This window comes from Uloborus diversus, chromosome 3 (assembly GCF_026930045.1).
Source record: "Uloborus diversus isolate 005 chromosome 3, Udiv.v.3.1, whole genome shotgun sequence".
Classification (NCBI taxonomy): Eukaryota; Metazoa; Arthropoda; class Arachnida; order Araneae; family Uloboridae; genus Uloborus; species Uloborus diversus.
Window position 1 is genome coordinate 124,442,373 of NC_072733.1, and position 23,812 is coordinate 124,466,184.

Consider the following 23,812-nt stretch of genomic DNA (forward strand, 5'->3'; position numbering starts at 1 on the left):
ACAGCTAAAACCAATTGAAATATTTATGATTTAAACATTAGAAAGAATGAAAACCCTTCAATTTAATGGCTTGGGTGGATTTTTTTTCTCTGATATTATTTAATACCTGCTCTTCCTAGCTACTAAATACTACAGGATGCACAGAACGATCTTTTAATTTGCTTTTTAGAGTTGATATACTTAAGTCAAAATGAGCTGATGCCACTCTCTAGTACATTTCTCCGGAATTAGTTGAATCTGAACACAATTGTAATTTTTCCTCTTAATAATCCGAATTATTTCCTACAAGGGGTTCTCTTTTACTTTCGGACCCTTTTTAACCCCAGATCTGCAAAAAACGGGTATAAATAGTAACTAACTTCTTTACTTTAAAATATTACAAACCCTACTTAACATAATTTAGTGATGAAATGTGGTTTGGGGCTGTTTGAAAGCTGGGTTCAAGTAGTCTCATTTTAAGGCAACCAGTGCATGTTTACTAACTTATATTAATTACTGTGTTAATTATATAGCTATAACCTTAAAACACTGTTATTTTAGTAAGGAGTAGAATGCAAACATAAAACTATCTTGACCTTGATGATATCAGATGTTTCCATGAACTTACATGTGAAAGTTTGCAGACACAAAAACCACTTGTAATCATAGCCTCAATCAGAAAAAAGTGGGAATAGCAGAAACTTTGTTTCGTGCTCCAGCGTTTACCTAGTACCGCTACCTGTCATGGAGAAATATTTTTAGGTCTATACATTGAGTTATATAGGACCAGGACGGATTTTAAACACTTTTTTCTCATGGGTTCAAGTAGCCACTGGAGGCTCAAGTAGCTCCACTCTACGGTACATACGTAATTTTTCCAGTTTTTATGATGAAAATGTCATTTTAAAAATGTTGCCTTACATTTCAAATAATACTAATGATAATAATAATGTAAAATTTAAGCAATAATACAGAGAAAGCTCATTAAATATATTACAATAGTTGTCTAAAACTAAGAAATACATAACAATTCTAAAAGCCATTTAAAATGAATTATTAACCAGATTTAAAGTAATCCCACTACTTAGAGTTACCATACGAGAAATGTGGTGCAGAATAAATTATTTTTAAAAATTGCGTAACTTTGAATCGGGGAAAAAAATTAAAAAATTTATAAACTCTCCATTTTTATTTTACTACGCCACAAGATTTCTATAGCTTTGTTATATCGCATAGAATTTTAGCAATGTAGCAAGAGAGATATCAGTAACTCAAAAGCAGCATTCAATATTAATCAGAAGATTTTTAACTTAAGCATTGATCTATGTACAGAGCTGGGAACTTATTTAATAAAATAACTAGAAAATCTCTTTTATAACATAAGCAAGCAGAGTCCAACCTTTTAGGCTTTCTACGTTTTTTTTTTTTTTTTTAAATTCAAATATGCAAAAAATATGAAGTGTAAGTAGTGCAAATTTAACTTACATGGTTTAAAAATCCTATAAACTACTGTAATGGTTAAAATATTAAAATTGTAATAATATTTAAAGGATTTTAACATTCGTGAGGCAATAGCTGAATGACATGAGAGCCAAGGTTGAAAACAAGCAAGTATAGTTCGTAGATGGTTTAGATAACTAACAAAGTAAGGAAATTTTTCCTTGAGAAATCTATCAAAATGCAAGGATCAGCAAAAAAAAAAAAAAAAAACATAGTAAAATGTCCAAAAAAGCCACCACCCCAAAGAAACAATTCGTAACGAAAAACAACAAACAACGTTCAAAGAACAATTCGAAATTTTTTGATAAAAAAAAATATTCGAAGCATTGTCTATTTTCTAAAATAATTTAGAACGAGGTTTTTTTTTTTCTGGAAAAGGAAGAAAACTCATTATAATTTGTTTTAAAAAACTGGTAATGTTTCAAATATTTGTTTTAGTTGAAGGTGTCACAGCTTTAGGAACTGTTTTTTTTTTTTTTTTTTTGGTGTCAGCTGTAAGGTACCTACTTTATCTTATTTCTAAAGAATAACGTTAATAAATTTCTCTCTTCAGAAGCTGACATGGAATAATCTACCTAACAAAGTAATGCTACGATGGATTTTGTTCATCGAATACTGTCCTAACTACATTCACTTCCTAACAAGTCGTCTAGTCTTTTTTTTTTCTTCTTTGTTTTCATGCATTTCCTGATTATAGATACACATGTGGAAACGTCACGTATGCTTTACACGTCATGTGGCTGTGAGTGTGGTCTGCTATCTGCCATCCCTTTTTGCACGTCTTAGAAATGTGAACTGCAGTCCAAAAAGAATATAAGTCATTCTTTTTAGTAATAAAAATTATTGACTATAAATGATCGCCCGGTTTTCAGTAAAACAAAGCAAAAGATAAATATTTTTGCAGTTTAAAACGAAGCCATTATTTTAAGCATGTCGTTATACAAACTAATCTGTTCAACTTTGAAATCTATGGGGGTTTAATGAGTTCAAATAAAGAAGAAGTCATAAGTGAGTTTTATCTATATCCGTTGGATTTGGGAATTGAAGCGTGTAGCTGCAAAACTATTCCATTTTTTTTCGCATATGCTTTTTTCATTGCAATACTGAGGTTGGCAAACAACCCGAGACACTCAGAGTTATTCTAACTCAGGAGTGACAACAGGGGGGGGGGGGGGGTTATGGCGCAAGTTGCGCAATCTAAATTTCTGGAGAGATTCTTTAAATTTGTATTTAAATTTATTTTTTGATTTATTTTTTAATTTAAGTTATTTATTTTATTTTATTCTATTCTGTTTATATTTTATTTCATAAATTTATTTAGTTAGTCTGTCTGTGTGTGTGTGTGCGTGCATGTCAATGGCGTAGCAACTTTTCTAATAAAATAATAATAATTAAAAATAAATAACTAAATAAAAAAAGAAGTAAAATAAAAAAGAGAGCTAAAAATAAAATAAGGAAAGAGGGTTTAGCTTCCGGGGGGAGGGAGGATTTGCACCATTGAACTTGGGGGGGGGGGATAGGTACCCCTGTTATACCTCATATCGTTTTGTAGCGACGGATATGTGAATGTTCTTTAAAAATATACTTTTTTTAGATACCTACTTTAGCAGCAATACGCTTCAATTATTTACCTTGCATTATAAGCAGGAAGGTAGGTAATATTAACAATTTAAGAAAAAGTATTGCGATAGCACTGATTGGATGTAGGAACCCATCTTCATCCACTACCATTAAACAGCAGTTTAGGTCGAACACCCTTGTAATTTCGAAAATGGAATTTGTATGAAGAATTGAGTTATGATCATGATGTCGAAAATTGAATTTTGTTTTAATATATATCCGAAAATACTAAGAAAAAAAATACAATACCAGGAGACAATGACTCACCTTGGTAGTCCACGGGACCTCTTAATATTTTGCCTAAGAGTTTAAATATTCTTTGCTCTTGCAAATGTAGATACATGGCAGCACTGTAAAATTTTCTGATTAATTTCGATTCGTTTAAGAAGCGAAAACTATTGATGCAGGTAAGAATTCATCAAAATTTTTGTTTTGAAAATATGTCTAGAAACTTTTATGTAAAATTTTAATTAATTATAAAGTGGAATTTTGATGAAAATATTTTGAAATGAAAGTTAATGCATTTAAAAGATTTATCCATAAAACTGTTGCAAAGTAATAGATTTAGTGCTAAGTCTATAAAAACATGACGTTGTAAAATTTCATTGTAGACATATGGTGTACCTTGGGTTGGAAGAAATGGTAACCCGAAGACACAAGACATGCCTAAATTCTATTTAAACTAGTTTAACAAAAAGATACTGAGTTCAAAGCATTTTTATTCTGCATAACCTCGTCATGAAACTCAAAAAAAAAAAAAAAAAAAAAAAAAAAAAAAAAAAAATGGTCTCGTCACACATCTTATACTAATGACTAGTGGGAATGGGATCTTTCTGTCCATTTAACTATACATTCCTCCCCCCCTCTCTCTTTAACAACTTATACAATTAAAGTTTTTTTTTTTTCTGGGAGAGGCAACCAGATGGGAAGAGGAGTATACTCATGTAAGGACTGTCATGTAAAGACTGTATTACTTCATTTGAACAAAGAAATGTAAAAGTTGGCAACATTTATCAAAAAAAAAAAAAAAAAATCAAACACACACACACACACTCAATCAGTAAGTAAAATTAGTAAGATATCTATCTAAATTAACGCATATTTTTACATTTCCCACACTAATAAATATATAAAAACGTGATTTTTGTGGGATTTTACGTTCCAGCGAAAAACGCATTCGCCTGATACGCCAAGTCAAAAAGAAAATAAAATTATCTTTTCTCCAAAAAAAAAAAAAAAAAACTCCTCACATTTAAAAACTTAGCTACGTTTTTGCATATATTTCCACAAGTTTTTGATTAAAAGAAAAAGAGGGGCAAATTAAGAATTGGTAAGAGTAACATTTCAGTTGTTGCCCCTAACAACCTGGCAGGTAGCTGGGTACTAAAATTTGGGGAGGTCTAAAATTCAATTTGTTTAGCATTGCAAAATAAATACTGTTATTCATACAGAAATAATTGTATATACAATTTTTTTTAAAGAATATTTCGCATTTTGTGATGTATTGCTGTTAAGTTTTGGAAATTAAAAATATTCATTGTTGAAAACTTTTCTTTACGAATACGTAGAATTTATGTAACTAAATGCGGCATAAAACTGCTGTGAGCTGATAAACGGCAGTATCTAAAAAAAAAATAAGTTTTTGAGATATTTGAAGAAACGCGTTTTTGATTCTCTACAAACACTTGTAAAATGCTGGAATTTGGCGTTCTTTTCCTGCTTAATTTCAGCGAAAATCAAATAAGCAAGTCCATTCAATAAAGCCGAAGAAAAATTGAAAACAAAAATGCACAAAAAAAAAAAAAGAAAGAAAGAAGATCGAATAGTTTGCATATACTGCCCAGGACAGAAAATGCCTCCAATTTTTCTCTTGTGGTAAGTAATTACAACTGACCAGCTCAACGTTTTTTAAATTTTTTTCTTTGAGCAAAAAAAAAAAAAAAAAAAGGTTTCGAAATCAAAATTATTTTACAAAAATATTATCTTTTTTTTTCTTTTGATCAATTAAAATTTGGGGAGATCTGGACCCCTCTAGAGCTCCCCACAGCTACTCCGGCTAACAGCGAGAAGCTAGCGGCAGCATTGACAGTTGGCCGATTCCTATTTTTATGTGGAGAAGTTTCATTCCCTAGACACCTGAACTGTTTCGTAAACTATTGAATGACATGTGTCGTCTCATCATTACTCATGAAAGGTGAAGAGATCGTGTAGCCTTCAATCTCACACGCGCATACATTCTGCGCTACCAACTGCTATCTATTGCGTCACTAGTGAACGGAGCCAAAACAGATCTTTTTCTCCTTTTCCCGAACACACGCCGTTGTTAGTTCCTCGGACGCGCTTTTCTGGCAAAGGTGAAACAGAAAACCTCCTCCCCTTTGTGTTTCTCTTTTATTTATATTCTTTTAATCACGCTCGCGCAGTAAATTCGGTAGTGTAAATAATTTAACAATAGCATATTTAAATTTTTGTTGGAAAAAGAGAAGATTTACTTGCAAGGAAATATTTTTGGAACTTCAACTTCGGAATTTTTTTTAATTGAGAATAATCTTTACAGTTCGTACCTTTTCTCTGACATATGCGTGTTATGCTAACAGCAATTAAACAAAGCTAAAATGCCGAAAGTTAGTGCAAGAAGTCCCAGTTTGACAAGTCAGGAGAGTTGTTCAGCAGTGATTATAGCCGATTTGGTCGCAGATGTGCCCATTGTTGATGACTCGCACATTATAAACAGGAGACCCTCCGGACCGAAAGATAAAAAAGATGCTAAACACGGCTATAACGGACCGGCTGAAGAAACTTTTTCCCCAGCAGTTGTCAACGTAGGTTCTATGGAAACTGTCAATATGCAGTCTGCGAGGAATGGCGGGGGCATATCAAAAGGAGTTATTTTAAATGCAACACAATTCGGACCGGCCGAAACACGACTTAAATTAGACAGTGAAAAGAAAGAGAAAGATATAGCTTTAAGCCCTGTGTCACCAATGCAAGTGTCCCAAGTGCCTGAATCTACGAAAGAAGATATTATGTCTGGTTTTAGTGAGATGTCATTATCAAGGAAAATTGCATTTGGAGCTTCATTTTTACCTTCCATCCTCTTTGTGTTATGTTTTGCCGTTATACTGCCTTGTCAAAAGCCCGTGCCTTGCATCGAAGAAAAGTTTCGTCTCATACTGAATGACACAGGTAATTTTTTCATGTTTAAGTAACAAAAAGTAAATTTCGGTTAATTTTTTTATCTTGAAATATAATGTAAAGTTCCCTAAAGCTGACCCCCAAATCACAGTTCCTAAAACTGACAACCTTAAACAAAGCAAATATTTAAAGCATTACCATTTGTCTAAAATAATTTATATTGAGTTTTCTTTTCTCAAGGAAAATAAACATTATAAATTGTTTTTGAAAATTGTGAATTTTTGAATATTTACTTTATTGTTAGCTTTAGAAACTGTTTTTGGCCTGTCAACGTTATGGTACTTTATCTTAGAGTGAAATCATTTTTTTTAATTTTAGTTTTTTAACTAACGCTATTGGGTAATTTTATTCAAATAGGTCGTATTGGTGTAATTGAAGAATGTTTTATATAGTTTTCAATAGAAAACTAATTAATTATTTTTTCAATATGGAATATGATGACGACTATATTATATTGGGCCATAAAATTAAAACAACAATAATCAAAATAGGTATTCTTTTTTTTTTTTTCACTTTCTAAACTGATGATGAATTTCTAAATGAAATGTCATTCTCTCAGGTATAATGAACATCGCCTAAGCATGCAAAATATGCCAGTTCTAACTGAAACACCAAGACTTTTCGAGTCTGATTTCTTTTTTTTTATTTATTTTTTTAAATTAACACTAGAAGTGTTTTAATACGTATTGGAATTTTTTTTTCTTGTTTTTCAAAACCAATTATTTGGTTTATACAATATAAATTATATATAAATTATTTGGAAATATATTTTGCATCTATTATTTCCAAGTCTCTCTCCCTCATACCTATGTTCTTGAACTTTTGAACCTCTCTAGCCTACCAGAAGAAATTTAATGATTCAAATGATATTCTCTGCCCCTAAAATTAAAATCCTGGCCATCAAATGATCGAAAAGTGATTTTAAAACACACTTTTGGCAAGACAATTATGGAGTAAAAGGAATGTTAATCTTTTTCATTTTTTGGAAATATTTAAACGATAAACTATCATTGAAAGTAAAGTTAAACGAAACAAGGAAAAATTGAAACAAAGAATAAAATTAACTCACAGTGAGCACGAAAATCATGCACGAAAACCAAAAGATGACAGAGAAAACAATGAAATTAAAGACGCACAATTAAAAAAAAATATGCATACTATGCAAACTCATTGGTTGAAAAAGTCTTAAACGCACTTAAATTCATGAAGCTTTTATAATTGTTTTTAGCACGAAGCTTCTTTTTTTCAACAAACATCCACTAAGAGCATTATTGAGAGCTCACACAATTTATTAACTATCTGATAATAAAATTTCTCGAACGTAAAAAAATTCTTTACTTTACAAGCTAGATTTTACTGAAGATAATCATAATACTGAGTAAATTTCCACAAGCTCTGTGTGATACAGGGCTTAATTTCTAACGAAATATATGAGGAAGCTTTATTGACTTCAGAACTTATTTTCAGGCCTAAAAAATCAATCTCGTCTAATATGTGAAAATTGAAACGATGTGCAGAAGCTGAGCTCCCGTGAGCTTAAACGCAAATTAAGCACCGGTGTGATAGGAAGATGGTCTTCAACACCCTTTTAAGGTACAGTAAATCGGATAATCCGAATAATAGGTAAAAAACGATACTAGTGAATACAATAGTTTAAAAAAAAAAGAAAAAAAAAACACTCACACATACATTTAAACTATAGCTAAAAATGTTATACATTGCACCTACTAACATTGCATGTAAAAAATAGACGTAAAAGCTAAAAACGAACAATAACACAATCATAAGTTTGAAAAAGATAATGACCTTTAAGGGGAAAAAAATGTGAAAAGACCCGCGAATTATCCGAACCGCAGATAATCGGCCGCCGATAATCGGGAGTTTACTGTATTAAATTATTCCAATAAGTATCAACGAAAAGCATCGTTGAGAGCTCAAATATTTAATTAACTATTTGATTATGAAATGGCTCAACTATTTTAAAATTTGCATTTACTATCCAAAACAGTTTCAAATTTCAACACGAAAAAAATTGGCATTCTCAGCAAATACTTGACAAAAAGCGTGGAAATGACGTAGATCGTCTTTGGACATGTTTACAAAGGAAATGCAATGATTCTGCTTATTGTCGGAAGTAAGATCTTCAATATCAACAGTTTACATTACAACTTGTAGTTGACCAATACCTCCTCTGAACTACCTCGCTTTGTCCCTGGTAAGGAGCAGGTCCGAAATTTTGCCTGCACAGATTCACTTGTTTTCCCTTTTTTAGGGAATTTTCTTATTTGCGGTGTTTAAGTGCTTGCAATGAATCAGCTTTTTGGTAAATGTAAACGGGCTCTTTATGACTCTTTAAATAACATTTACATATTGCTATAGATATTCATTTAGAGCATTTTGGAGGATTCAGATGATCTATTAATTGTCTTACAAGCAAATAGCTCAAATGCTTGTGTGTTCAGTAGAAATAAATTCCAAATTCAACTTAGAAAAACTTAGAACTTTCTGCAAACATGAAAGGCATGAAAGTAAGATAATACCAAGGAAGTTAGAGGGATGAAGAACGATCACTTCGTGACCGATTTTTTTGTTCGGCGGAGAAAGTAACCGTAGAAACGGAACCTTTAATACGTACAGAAGCCAACTTTTAGGAACAGTTGACATGCTTTTGTCGCCAATGTTGAACTGGAGTTTCTTGGAATTGGCGGAGGTTGCCATTGCCTTCGGCTCCTAATTCCAAGAAACGGAGGAGAATGAATTTGTTAGGGGGTATAAGAGACGATGGGAAAGCCATTTAACTTTGGCCCCCTGCGGTATTGGGAGTTTCGAAGCGTTGAACAAATCGCAAAATGGTTCCAGATGCAATCTTTCTTTTCCCCATTAGTAGGTACTTAGTTACTGTTAAAAAATTCCAATTGATGCGTATCCACTTAGTTTAAATTTGTTGCCTTTTTAAAATCCCTTACTGATCACCCCTTTCTGAGTTTAATTAAACAAATATTAAGGGATTATAACACTCTTTATGTGTATGTCAGTGATTTTGTTTTTAAACACAATTGATATGCGTGTGTAATCTGGTGGTGGAGGATATATTTTTCCAGATTAAAAACAATATTTGACGCACCAGAAGCAAGCGTTATAAACCGTGTGCTTCTTATCGGTATCTTAATAAAAACAAAGTTGTTTCCGACAACCAAATTTTGCACTAGTTTCAAATAGTCTTTTAAAATATTTAAATTACCAGTATGATTAATAATTTCATCAATAAACTCCACAACCAAGTCCTGTTGAGCATGCACCCTCACACGAGAGCACCTTCCCCATCCTGATTAAATGGTCCAAATAAGTTCTTAAGATTAAATTCCTCATTTTTTTCTTCTTAGAATTATAAATACTAGTGTTCGCCGAGTGGTCGAAATTCGACCATATTCATAAATAAATATTTGTAAAAATTTGTATGAGTTTAACTATTTCCAACTTTTTTATTTTCCCGTTGTGACAAGCTTAAACACATGGGTTTTAACCATTTTTTAAATAATTTGAAAAAAAAAAAATCATATTTTTTGACTATGGGGTCGTTTCGAAAATTTTAAAAGTATTTTTTTTTTCTAAAAGAGCATGCTTAAAACATAGAATCTGACCATTTTTTAAATAATTTGTGTAAGTTTAATATTTTTAAAAACATACTTAAATCGGTGAGCTTTTGTTCTTTATGCTTCAGCCGATGACATCACAAATGATGAAATGTCATTCAGAGTTGCCATTCACAGAAGAAATATTTAATTCGCATCTTTACTCACGTGTATTAGCAACGATATGGTTGATAGCCAGCGTAGAGCGCAATATTTAGGTCGTTTCTTGATTATCCTAACGTGGAAACCTGGTAAAAAGATGCGCCAAATTGTATCATTTGTGACGTTATAAGACCACGACCTGTTTTCAAGATCGGAAATTTAAACAAAATGATTTCAAAATGATTGCTGGGAAAGTGAAAGTATTTTCTGGGTCCATGCTATTTTTTTTACTCAATTTATCAATTTCAGTGACTAAAAGTAGTACTTTTGACTGAAGGAAACAACCCCATTATTTTAATCGGTGCGCAGATTGGAATTATTTTTTTACGCTTCTGCACATGGCATCAAAAGCTATGAAATGCCACTCACTGATGCCTTTAGCTCAGAGTGCAAACTATCAACACCTGGAAACGCGGTTGACAACAAAGCGTAAGCATTATAGCGGCAATGGAGTAGCGCGCCAAAGTACATCACTTGTAAAGTTATGAAGAGCATGCCGAATTTCCAAATTTGGACAGTTAAGAAAATTAATAAAAAAAATAACTGTTGGGAAAATAAAAGTTCTTTTCTGGCTCCACGTTTTATTACTTTTTTTTTCGCTTATTCTATAAATTTTAGTAACGAAAAGTAGTACTTTTGACTGAGGGAAACAACCCCGTAGAGAAATTGGTGTTTTTACAAATTATTGGCTTGAAATATTTTATTTTGGATACCATGTTGCTTTGTGCTAACCTTATGCAAACAGATTTTTCTCTACTCTTTGCTTACGTATGCAAAGAAAAAAAATCTTTCGCATTGACATTGAACACAAAAAATTTGACGCCGATGAATAAAAATCCACAATTATCCAATTTTTGAAATCTTCCTGTGCGAAAGGAAGCATCAAGACGCAGTTCTGTACCTCAGAGTCAGAGGAACGTAAGTCACATTATGATAATTTTACAGTAGATAGGAAAAACTTTTCTCTGGCCCATGCAAAGGATGGGACGCGCGCATTTTCAAACCTGGTAAAAAATCGAAAAGGATACTTTTTCAAGAATTACGCTTGCATGTTTCAATGCGGAATAGACTTCTAAATAGAATGCACTAATAAATAGAAAAAACAATTTCTGGAATTACGTCAGTCTGGCTCTGAGTTTATACGTAAAACTTCTGTGTTAACAGTATTGCTTACAAAACGTCTACTATTATTGAGCAAAATGCTTTGACATCGTCATTAAAAATATAAATTCCCAAACATAAAATGAACGAACTCTACTCGTGGCAACATACGACTGTCGATTCGAAAACACTGGACGTCGCAATAATAGTACAATTTTTAAAAAAGGTTGTCTTGTAGTGATTTGTTTATGGTTATGGGCGGACATAACTTATGTCGTACTTTTCAACATTTTCGAACCTCTCCGACCCTTTGTCGCAAAGTTTCGCACTTCACCATACCCCCTCTTCCCTTTGTCACATGTCAAGCTGTTTTTTTCTAAACGTTCCTATTTAAAAAAAGGCTTGTTGACACATATTCCCCATCTTATGTCCTTCCTGTCATTTCTTTCCTCTCCCTTGTCACAAACTGTTACTATTTTGTGAATCCCAAGCGGGACTTCATTCGCGGACAGCCAATGTTTTGTGGTAACCATATGCAAATATATATTTGCCTACAGGGCCGTCCGAAGAGCTGACGGCGCCCAGGTCGAAAATTTCCTGCATACGCTAATACCTCCCTGCTATGCATAGTACAAATTAAAACGCAAGCAATAAATTTGTTTACTGGACGTCACAATAATAATGCAATTTTGTTTAAGAAAACGGTCTTTGTGATATGTTTACAGTTTAGGGGATAACTAACTAATGCACTTATCAAAATTTATGATCCCTCTTTCCTCTGTCGCAAAGTTTCACACTTCACCATAACCCCTTCCTTTTGACACAAAGTTTCGCACTTCCCCATCCCCCCTCTTTCCTTTGCCACATGTTACATTGTTTATCATAAACGTTCTTATAAAAAAAAGGGCTGATGTCATCACATTCTTCCTATTGTTTGTCCCTCCTGTCATTTATTTCCTCTTTGTTGTCACGAACGGTAACAATTTAATGAACCCCACCTTAAAGAGGGATTTAATTCGTAGTCAGCTCTTTGCAAATTGACATTTCTCTACTCTTTTTTTACAAATGCAAAATAAAAATATTTATCGCCCTGGCATTGGTGCCAATAATTCGACACCAATGGCTATAGTTCGCCAATTTCACAATTATGGAAGTCTTACTGAGTGAAACGATACCTCACAACTCTTTTAAAACGTAAAACTTCTGCACAAACAATATTCTTTATGAAAGTAGGCATGCCCTCTGCAGTTAGAAATATAAAATTTCCAACTGTCAAATGAACGAACTCTACTCGAGGCTACTTATAATTGTCCATGCGAAAGCAAAATGTTTTATTAAAAGATAAAATTCGCTAAAACATAATCAAAATGAAAACATTTTCAATGCCCGTAGTTACCCGAAAAGCCTCAATAATGAAACCAAATGCAAAAATTTCATTTATTTATGATCAAGCGAGAAATGGCAACACCATAATATCAAAGACAATATTTTCCAGCAATTTCTTCACGCTAACTATGTCGCGTGAAAAATAAAATAAAAATGAATTTTTATTTGCTTTTGATGAATTTCCGCTAACTTTTAATTGCTTCTAGCTCAAATTCTAGCCATTTTTTGGGATCCCATTTTGTGTTTTAAAGCATTTTTCGCGATCTTTCCAACGATACCAAGCTCGAAGCATTAAAATGCATATTTCGTGTAGAAAAAGCGGTTTAAAAAATCAATTAAAACTTAATGTTTCACGCTTCCAACAATGAATTTCAACAATGGAAAAGAGATAAAATTAAAATTTTTGAGTTTCGCTTATTAAAAAACGCTTATAACTTTTTTTCTAGTGGATTTAGGTTATTGGACCTTGGGCGCCCTGACAATTTTTTCGTTAGGCGTATTTTTTAAAGACCTTTCCAGCCATATCAAATTCGAAAAAAATGGACCATCCGATCGCGTAGAAAGAGCCATTTAGATCGAAAATTCGTTTTTTATTAATATCTCCGTTAATTAACGTTCGATTTCAAAAAAAAAAAAAAAAAAAATATTGATAACACTAAAACTCGGCAGTAGCTACCGAACAAAAAAAGAATGAAGGAAATCGGTTCACAAACAGAGGAGGAATCGGTACCGAAAAAAAAACGGCTTGCCTATTAATATATAAAGATAACATTGGAATCAAAAATGTGGATTTTCTTTTCATCTTGTCTTGTTTTCGATCCGATTTCTTTTCTGTTAAGCATTTTATCACGCACGTCACTGCAAAATGCTGTAAATTAACAAATTTAGTGATATTTTGAACCAATTTGCAACTACTATGATTAAAAAAAAAAACGAATTTCGAATGGTGTTTGTTTTTATTTTAAAAAAAATGAGGAAGCGCTGTGATCACTTGGATTGCGCAATCGAGTCTTGAAGCAGGCCCGGTAGAAAGAGAGAAACTAACTGCCTTCAGGATGGCCACGACCCAAGCCCATAAGATCCCCCCCCCCCTTCTCGATCCTCCTCCCATACAGAAATGAGCTTGAGGCTTAATTACTTCCTTTCAGCATTTTCACAGAGGACTGAGGAGACAGCAATTTGCACGTAAATGCAGTGCCATCCGCATTGGCGATTTACTGCCTTTGCAATTACTCAAGCATGCTTTTTGCCAAAATTGCCTCGCCAACCTATACCTATATGTTGGCTTCCCTGTAAAGAATAAGTTCCAACAGGCTTCTTAGGCGTTTAGCATGGGATCCTACGGGAGTGATCGATCTACATGAGTTCTAATATCGCTGGTAATACCTTATAATCGACCACGCTTTAAAAAGAACTGCGTGCCTAATACACCAGTAGGAGAAATTGCATGTTTGGTGGCACCATGTAAATGTTAATACGCATGCAAAAGTTGAAGCATGTAAAGTCCTATCTTTTCAAACCAGTTGAGACGAAGCTAATATAATTTTGTGTAGTTTGTTTCAATTTTGCAAGATTTTCTTCTGTGATGAAATGTCGTTAGGCGTACTACTTTATTTCTGAAGCACAGTGTGGCTCTGAGAAGGTCTGATGAACGAGAGATTAAACGATTCCATTTGTTAAAATAGGGGTAAGAAAGGCTTCTTGCTTTCTCAGCTTAGCTTATTGGAGCTGAGTCAGTATAAGAATGATTTCTATTTCAATCCAAATATAAATAAACTCGTTCAAGGTCAGATATCTTGTTGAGTTAAATTACCCTGTATGATATGAAATTAATCGCTAAATAATTTCTAACTTTGGAAGCCCAGTTAGCATTAGGTTGTGAGTCAGTTGTAGAGGGTACTGTAAATATTCCAGAGATAAAGGGGGAAATTTCAAATAAGGAGCCAGACTGCGAAACTAAGGGTGTAATTTTGGGGGATTCGATGGTAAGGAAGATGGGTAATACAGTTGGGAGAGTTAAGCGTAAGGTGGCTAGGTGTTGTTTACCAGGGGCTCGGGTGAAAGACGTTAATAAGATTGCTGAAAAGAAAGGGGTATTAAATAAGGGGGATATAGTTACTTTGTGAGTGGGAACAAATGATGTAGGCCACAATAAAAATGAGGAGGTTTCAAAGGAATCGGATTTCCTGTTGGCCAAAGCAAGCAACTGTGCGACCAATGTCCAAATGGTTGGTTTGCTTCCCAGGCATGGAGTGCATAGGAGCTGGCTAATAAATCAACGTGCTAGGTGTATGAACCTACTACTTAAATCAATTTGCGAAAAGCGTAGTATAAGATTCACTGATGTATGGAGTCATTATAAACGGGATTGGATTGCTAGTGATAGCCTGCATCTGAGCTATACAGGGGTCGAAATTGTTAGTAGTTTGATTTTAGGGGCTTCGGAGTCAAAAAAACTAAGTTTGAATGGGGGGCATGGTTCAAGCATTAGGTAGAAAATTTTTTGGACATTGCTAGAAATGGAAATAAAGTGTCGAACAAGAGTAGTAATTTTAACAATTGTGATTTAGGAAATTTCAGAGTGTTAAATAAAAACAATTTGGGCATGCTTAAAGTTTACTATTCCAATGCTCGCAGCATTAGGAACAAGATGGAAGAATTGAAAAGCATAATTATAGATGAGAAGTTGGATGTTATTAGAATTACAGAGACATGGGCTACCGAATTTGGTGTAGAGTAATAACTCTACATATTGCTGGGTATTATTTGTTTCGACAGGATAGAGTAGGCAAAATAGGTGGTAGAGTTTTATTTTATTTTAGAGACAATTTTATTTGCAATGAATTGGTCATAAATGATAAACCTACTATTGGTTTGGTTTGGCTGGAGTTGCTGAGCAATAAAGGCAAAAAATTGCGATTTGGAAACATTTATAAGCCACATAATTCAAGCCAGGGACAAGATGAATAGATGTTTCGCATTATTTGTGACATGTACAGTAAGGGATCCGTCATCATAATGAGGGATTTCTATTTTCCGGGTATTGATTAGAATAATTTTTATCCTAGTAATGGCAGAGAAGAGGAATTTTTAAAAGTAATTGATGATTGTTTCTTAGATCAAGTCGTAACTCAGGAGACTCGAGAGGAGGCGATTTTGGATCTAGTTTTCTGTGACGTAAGAAGTTCTGTTCAGAGGTTGTGTATAGAGGATCATATTGGAGATAGTGATCATAACAACATTAGGTTCTGGATTGAATTTGAAGTGTACAAAGTTGAAAATTTCATGCTTGTGCCCAATTTCAGAAACACTGATTTTGTTGCACTTAGGCAGAGCTTGAAAGAGGTTTTTTTCGTCAGGATTGGAAAATAGCGGCGTAGATCAGCAGTGGACGGAATTTAAGAAAAAACTGACAAAAACGGTTGGGGATTATGTTCTAAGTATGTGAAAAGGTGTTAGTACTAAAATTTGGCCCATGTGGTTCTCCAGGGAGATTAAAGAAGCTCTAAATTATAAGCAAGCTGCTTTTCGTCAGTTTAAGGAAACTGGTCAGAGTGCAAATAGGCTCCAGTATTGTAAGGCAAGACGAAATTTTAAGTAATGATAAGTTCATTCTTATATTGAAATTTTAAATATTTGGTGCAGATTCAGAAAAGGGAATTGGAGCAAAGGCTAGCAGATAACATTGATGGGAATCCTAAGAGATTTTTTGCTTACGTTAATTCAGAGAAAACTCGAAATAGTCAAATTGGGCCATTGGTTGATGAGCATGGAAATTTAATCCAAAACGATAGGGATATCGCAAATATTCTTAATAACTTTTCTTCCAGTGTGTTTAACGATAACTGTATCTCAACAGTTGACACTAGAAAGACACAAGCTATTATCAGCTTGAGGATTTTGTGTTTTCCAGGAAGGAGGTTCTATTTCATTTGAAAAAAATTAAAGCAACTAAAGTTCCGGGACCAGAAAATATTTACCCAAAAATTTTAGTTAAATGTGCAGAGAAATTAGAGTGGATGTTATTTTAAATATTTTCAATGTTTCTTATAACTCAGGGACAGTGCCAGAGGACTGGAAACTGGATAACGTAACGCCGCTCTTCAAAGAAAGGGTCTAAAGGTAAGGTAATGCTGGGAATTATAGATCTGTATAGCTTCAGTGGTTTGTAAGATTTTCAAAACTTTGATCAAAATTAATATTATGAATTTCTTAGAGACTAATAGTCTGTTGACTAGTTTGCAGTATGGGTTCAGGAAAGGTAAATCGTGTGCAACAAATTTATTGCATTTCTACGACAAGGTTACCATGGCTTTAGATAACAAAAAGTGTGTGGATGTTGTTTATATTGATTTTCAAAAAGCTTTTGATAAGGTACCGCATGTTGTTCTTCTCAGCAAATTAGCTGACATAGGAATAGGAGGAAAAACTTTACTTTGGGTTAGAAATTGGCTGACTGGAAGGAAACAAAGAGTAATTGTGAGGAGAAATCCTTCTAAATGGAGTGATGTTTTAAGCGGGGTTCCTCAGGGTTCAGTGTTAGGGCCTCTTTTGTTTATTATTTTTATGAATGACATCAATGAGAATATTTCTGGATGCATGAATTGTTTTGCTGATGATGTAAAAGTTATGGGGATTGTAGAAAATGAAGAACAGGTAAAACAGCTTCAAGAGGATTTAGATTATATTACTAAGAGGGCGGATAAATGGGGTATGGCAGTTAATGTAGGGAAATGTCAATTGCTACCCTTAGGTCATGGAAATAAGCGTACGAGTTATTGTTTACAGGGTTCAATCATTAGTCAGGCAGAAAATGTTATTGATCTGGCTATCTTAATAAATCATGGCTTCAAGTTTAGTCAACAGTGCAGCGTTGCAAGCAACAAAGCCAACAGAATTCTTGGGTTTATCAATAGATCTATTTCAAACAAATCTAAGAAGGGTTTTCTGCCTTTATATAAGAGTTCAGTAAGACCTCATTTGGAGTATGCTGTTCAGTTTTGGTGGCCTTATCTGAAAAAAGATATTTCTGTATTGGAAAGGGTACAAAGAAGGGTAACTAGACTAGTAAGGGGACTTTCAGATTTAGATTATACCAGACTTAATAGGCTTAATATGTATAGCCTGGAGCAAAGGAGGATCAGAGGGGACATTATTCAGTTGTTTAAATTTATCAGAATGAGTGATGTTAATGGATTAAATTTTTGCACCGAAAGCCGGACGAGGGGTCATTGTTTTAAGCTATTCAAATCTCAGGCTAACCTGGAAATTAGGAAAAACTACTACTTTAGTAGGGCTGTGAGCACTTGGAACAGCTTACCGGAAGAGGTGATAATGAGCAAGGGGGTGGATAGCTTTAAGAGGGTCATTGATCTTCATTGGGAACTAATAAATTGACTAGGACCAGCCTAGCTGGGTCAAGAGCCTGTTGCTGGTCGTCATATTTGTATTTGGATAATCCGAAAATTTTCAAACTAAAAGAAAAAGATCAAATAAAACTCTCATATAAAAAAACACTTTTTAATGAAAATGCTGAAAACCAAAACGTTGAAAACGCTTGAGTGGGAATAAAATGTAAATTCAGGATACCACAGAGAAACACACAGTTAAAAATCGAAACTTATTTTTAAAAAGCTTTTTAACAACTCTTTAACTAATAACAATATTGTTAGCAATTGAAATATTCCACACTTTGAAATATCATACTAAACTCATGTTTATGTGCTGAGCGAAAAGTTAAAATGCATTGAAAACTACGATAGATAGGGTTTTAACAGCTGTCGAAGTGGAATCAATTCAGCTGTGTAATGTAATACAAGATAAAAGATTTTATGTATAATAGGATAAATATAGAAACTCATAACCTTACTCCTTAAACTTATGTTAAATACAGTATACGGTAGCGTTTTAGAATACTGACTGACAGATTGAAAATGCTTTATTCCCTAGTTTTAGGGCTTAAGCATGTTTTCGCTTTCTCTGCAAAAATGTTCTTATAACTTACTGATTGCTTTACGCTTAGGATTAGGTAAACTATTGTATATAACTCGTGGGTCAGTCTCCGTTCAGGGCCTGAATACTGAATAATCCAACTAGGCTGTGCCTTAGGACCCCAGCTATTTAGAGACCCTAAAATGGCTACAATATTTTTTCTTTTCCAGGGTGGCGACAGGAAATGTGAAAAAAAGTTCCCTGACTTTTCCCTGATTAAGTTCACCAAATTTCCCTGATTTACGTTACCAAGAGTAATGGTTTCCTTTCTTTGCTCTACTTGAAATCCATTGTATTGTTACGGATTCGGTGCGACTTCCACTTTCTTGAAATGAAGACACAGTTCTTGATAAAAACACATGAAATTTATTTACACTATGTACAGGAAAGATCTTCAACAACTGCTAAATTATTCATCAGCAATTAAGCAACTATCACACAACACCGTAAACTCAACGTTTACACACGTATTTACTTCCAAATACGAAAACAACACAGCGAAATGCCTCGCTATAAACAGAGCAAAATGCTCTCCGTTCGAAATCTGAATCGAAACTCAACTGTTTATCCATCGCTAACGGCTTAAATACACCGAAAAGAAATTTCTCAAATATTCCACACGCTTCTGTAAAGTAGTAGACCGTTATCAATGAAAAGAAAGAAAATAGGGGTCGTATAATTTAGCCGAATGAAAAAGGGGTTGTATATTCATTACGGGAAACTATTTACAGGTTACGTTCCTACAATAATTACTATTTACAGAATTTGTAACATTGCCCCCTTCCTAAGGACTGCACGTCCCGGGCAGTACAATCCCCAGAAAGGGTGCCAAACTTCTATCACAAGTTTACAAATATACACATTAATTAATAACTAACAGATACAGAAAACACAATAATAACAAGAAATATTACTAAACATTAAAAGCAAAAATTATCTACAACTTTTATGTTATCAACCATGGTTGTTTACGTAATACTCATGAACTATGGCCATAGTATGGGGCTAACCGATCATAATGTACAACCCTAGGTTTTGCATTAGGTGATTTTTGGATCCTCACTACGACGTCATTTAGTCGGTTAAGGACTTTGTAGGGTCCATCCCAATGCGACTGCAATTTGGGTGACAGACCTTTCCGTCGGATGGGATTCCATAACCAAACCTTGTCGCCTTCGTTGAATTCATGTCCAGTAGACCTTGTGTCGTATCGGGTCTTCATCTTCTCCGCCGCGATGTTGATTCGCTCTCGTGCGAAGTTATGAACATCTTCCAACCGGGCCTGGAGATTCTGGATGTACTCCTCAGGCGATGAAGGCGCATCCGGAGGACGACCGAAGACGAGATCACAAGGTAGCCGAAGCTCTCGTCCGAAGAGCATCCGAGATGGGGCATATCCGGTAGTCTCGTGGACAGCACTGCGGTAGGCCAGCAGGAACAAAGGTAGCTTCTTGTCCCAATCCTGTTGATTTCTGGATACCATAAGTGAGAGATTGTTCAGGATTGTGCGGTTAAATCTCTCCACCATGCCGTCCGATTGTGGGTGTAGTGGTGTTGTCCTAGTTTTCTCAATTCCGAAAATTTGACATAGGCCCTTAAACACAGCAGAGATGAAATTCCTCCCTTGATCGGAATGAATCTGCAAAGGTGTTCCGTATCTCGAGATCCAATGCTGGACTAGAGTCTCTGCTACGGTAGTAGCCTCTTGATCTGGAATGGGATATGCTTCCGGCCATTTGGTGAAGTAGTCGATGGAAACAAGAATGTATTTGTTCCCATCAGCAGTTCTTGGTAGAGGACCCAGGATGTCGATCCCAATTCGTTCGAAAGGAGCTCCAACGTTGTACAGATGTAGCTTTCCTCTGCTTCTCTTCTTCGGTCCTTTACGAGCAGCACAGGCGTCACAAGAATGGCACCACTTCTCCACGTCATCCTTCGCCTTGCTCCAGAAGAAGCGCTCCCGAACTTTATTGAGAGTTTTCAAGACACCAAAATGTCCTCCAGTCGCACTACTATGTATTTCTTTCAGAACATCTGAAATCCTGGATCGAGGAAGTAGTAACTGCCACCTAGATGTCTTGCCGTCGTCAGATTCCCATTTCCGGTGTAGCACGCCGTTCCGTAAATGGAGTGAGTTCCATAAAGCCCAGTATCTTTTTGTTGCAGGACTGAAGATGGAAACGTCCTGCCAGCTAGGGCGTCGACTGTCACTTTCCATGAACTCTAAAATTGGTTTTATGTCGGGGTCTTCAAGTTGATCTTTTCGAACTTGGTCATCACTCCATGGATCAGGTTCTGATGATGTTGGAGTCACTGTCACCTGATAGGCGGTAGGGCTAGTCGTTCCATACTGTTTCTCGATTCGGGAACAATAGTGGCAGTTCTCAGGACAGGGTCTCCTTGATAAAGCGTCAGCATTACCGTGAGATAACCCTTTTCGGTGCTTGATCTCCATGTCATATTCCTGGAGCCGCTGTATCCATCTGGCTATCTGGTCTTCTGGATTCTTGAAGTTCAAAAGCCAAGTTAACGAGGCATGATCTGTCCGAAGCAGAAATTTTCGGCCGTAGAGGTAATGATGGAAGTGTTCTACAGCTTTCACTATGGCCAGTAACTCCTTTCTGGTGACGCAGTAATTTCGCTCCGACTTTGATAAGCATTTGCTCCAGTAAGCGATGACATGTTCATTTCCGTCAATTTCTTGGGATAAAACAGCTCCAATTCCCTCGTTGCTCGCATCAGTGTCCAGGATGAAGGATTTTTCAGGCTGAGGATAGGCGAGGATAGGCGTTGATGTTAAAGCCTTCTTCAGTCGTAGAAATGCATCTTCGCATTCTTTGGACCATTCAAACTTTTGCTTGCTCTCCGTCAGCTTATGCAAAGGTCGTGCAATGTTGGAAAAACCCTTTACAAACTTCCTGTAGTACGTGCAGAGCCCCAGGAAACTTCGCAGCTGATGGATGTTTTCGGGACGACTCCAACTCTTGACCGCAGATACCTTTTCTGGATCGGTTTGTACACCTTCAGAAGAGATGATGTGACCAAGGTAGTTCACTTCCCGGCGGAACAAATTACATTTGGACGGGCTTAACTTCAGATTGGCTTCCTTAAGCTTCTGCAGCACCTTCCTAAGATTTGCCAGATGTTCTTCGAAACTGCGTTCCACGATGATAATATCGTCTAAGTAGACCAGACAGGATTCGTAGGAAAGTCCTCTTAACACTGTCTCCATAAGACGCTCGAACGTAGCTGGTGCATTGCAGAGGCCGAAGGGCATCACTTTAAACTGCCATAAGCCTTGTCCAGTTGTAAATGCTGTCTTTTCTCGGTCATCAGGGTGTACCTCAACCTGCCAGTAGCCGCTCTTCAAGTCCAGGGTCGAAAACCACTTGTGTCCGGAAAGAGTGTCCAAGGTGTCGTCTATCCGTGGAAGAGGGTAACTGTCTTTCTTGGTGATTTCATTCAGCCGTCGGTAATCGACACAAAATCTGGTGGAGCCATCTTTCTTTCGGACTAAGACGATGGGAGAAGCCCAAGGACTGGATAAAGGTTCGATTACATCATTCTCCTTCATCTCTTTCAGGAGGGTCTCAACCTCTTCCTTCTTGGCGAACGGTAGTCGTCTTGGATGCTGTTTAATAGGGAGGTGTTCTCCAGTGTAGATCCTATGCTGCGTTAAATTCGTACGGCCAACATCCTCCGATGTAGATGAAAACAGATGCTTGAAGTCATCCACCAATTGTTCCGCAGCAGTTCTTTGGTCTTTCGTTAATGGTGCACTCCCAATTAACTTCGATGTCAAGGACTCAGAAGACACAGTCTCGGGGGAATTGATTCTTCTAATGATGCAGTTTACTGGAGTACAAGTTGCTAACACTTCACCTTTCCGGATATTCCTTGGCCTTTCACTCACGTTGGCGACTCTCACAGGAATTACATCCTTAGAAAGGTCTACAAGCGTAGATGCTACCAGCACTCCTTTTAGGTTATTGCTTAGGTTAGGGTATTCAATGAGTCCAAATCGAAAACTATTGCTTTCTTCAAGGGAGCCAGGTATTAATGATTCTGACCTTGAGGGAATCGATAAATCTGTTTGAGCTATTATTTGATGAGCGGATTTTACATCACTTTCTGCAGGGAAAACGGCTATGTCTTCTCTCATCGAGTGCAGCTCATTAGTCTTGAAGTCGAGAGTGAAGTCATATTTCTTCAAAAAGTCCAATCCGAGAATGAAGGGGTCCGTGATATTAGCGACGAATGCCGTATGATGGTAGGTGGCATTCCCAAACACTATTTCCAAGTCCACTTTACCGTCAATCTCAATTTTGTCACCTGTCACAGTCTGGAGACTTATGCGTGGCGATGTCCACAGCAGTTTCAATCCAAATTCACGAGCCACATCTGTCCTAATGATTGTCACATTGGCTCCAGTGTCAACAATCAGTCTGCAGGGGTTCCCATTTACATGTGCGTAAATGAAAAGTCCATCACTGCCACTACTAGAAGAGGAAATCTGCAGAGCTTTAGTGGTGGCGATTTCCTTCCCTCGCGTAGCTTGGCGAGCCGGACAACTCCTTCGCAGGTGTCCTTCACTACCGCATTTCCAGCACTTCTGCTCTTGTTTCTCTTGGGCTGTTATGCTGCTCAAATGTCTTGTCAAGTCACCGAGTTGTCTCTCAAGTTCAGCGAGGTGGGACGACCTGGAATCAGACTCATCAGCTTCCTGAGTCCGGATTAGATGGCGATCCACACGGGTTGCTTCTTGGGCGGCCTCGTATCTCATCGCATACACAACGGCAGAATTCAGGTCTTTGACATCCGCCATCCGTAGAGCTTTCTGGATTTCCGGATCTCGAACCCCGTCGATGTAGTAGTTGAGTGCCAGGTTGTCTCGAACATCCGCAGGGCAGTCGTAAAAAGCAAGATGAGACAGTCTCTCGATGTCCGCCGCTAGCTCTTGCAGGGTTTCCCCAGTTTTCTGGAAACGGGACTTCAACTGGAGTCGGCTGAAATCTTTCTGGCACTTCTCACCGAAGCGAAGCTCCAACGCAGCTGTGAGGGCGGCGAAATCCAGGCGCTGGCTGTCCGGAAGGGTCTGGAGAATGTCCGCTGCGTCACCTCTCAGGGATGCTGCAAGATGGCAGGCCTTGGTAGCAGAGTCCCGTCCGTTCGCTTCCGCCACTATCATGAATTGGGTCTTGTACACCTGCCACGAACTTTTCCCATCAAATGTGGCCAGTTTAATG

At 36.2% G+C, this 23,812-nt stretch overlaps 1 protein-coding gene across 1 annotated transcript in view; it reads left to right on the forward strand.

Moving 5' to 3' along the window:
• The first annotated feature begins 5,420 nt into the window (after positions 1-5,420).
• The window catches only part of LOC129218363 (uncharacterized), a 79,225-nt gene continuing 60,833 nt past the window's right edge, over positions 5,421-23,812 (forward strand). The window contains exon 1 of the mRNA XM_054852605.1: positions 5,421-6,285. Within this exon, the coding sequence (XP_054708580.1) occupies positions 5,715-6,285 (571 nt within the window). The 5' untranslated portion in view covers positions 5,421-5,714. The remainder of the gene's footprint in view (positions 6,286-23,812) is intronic.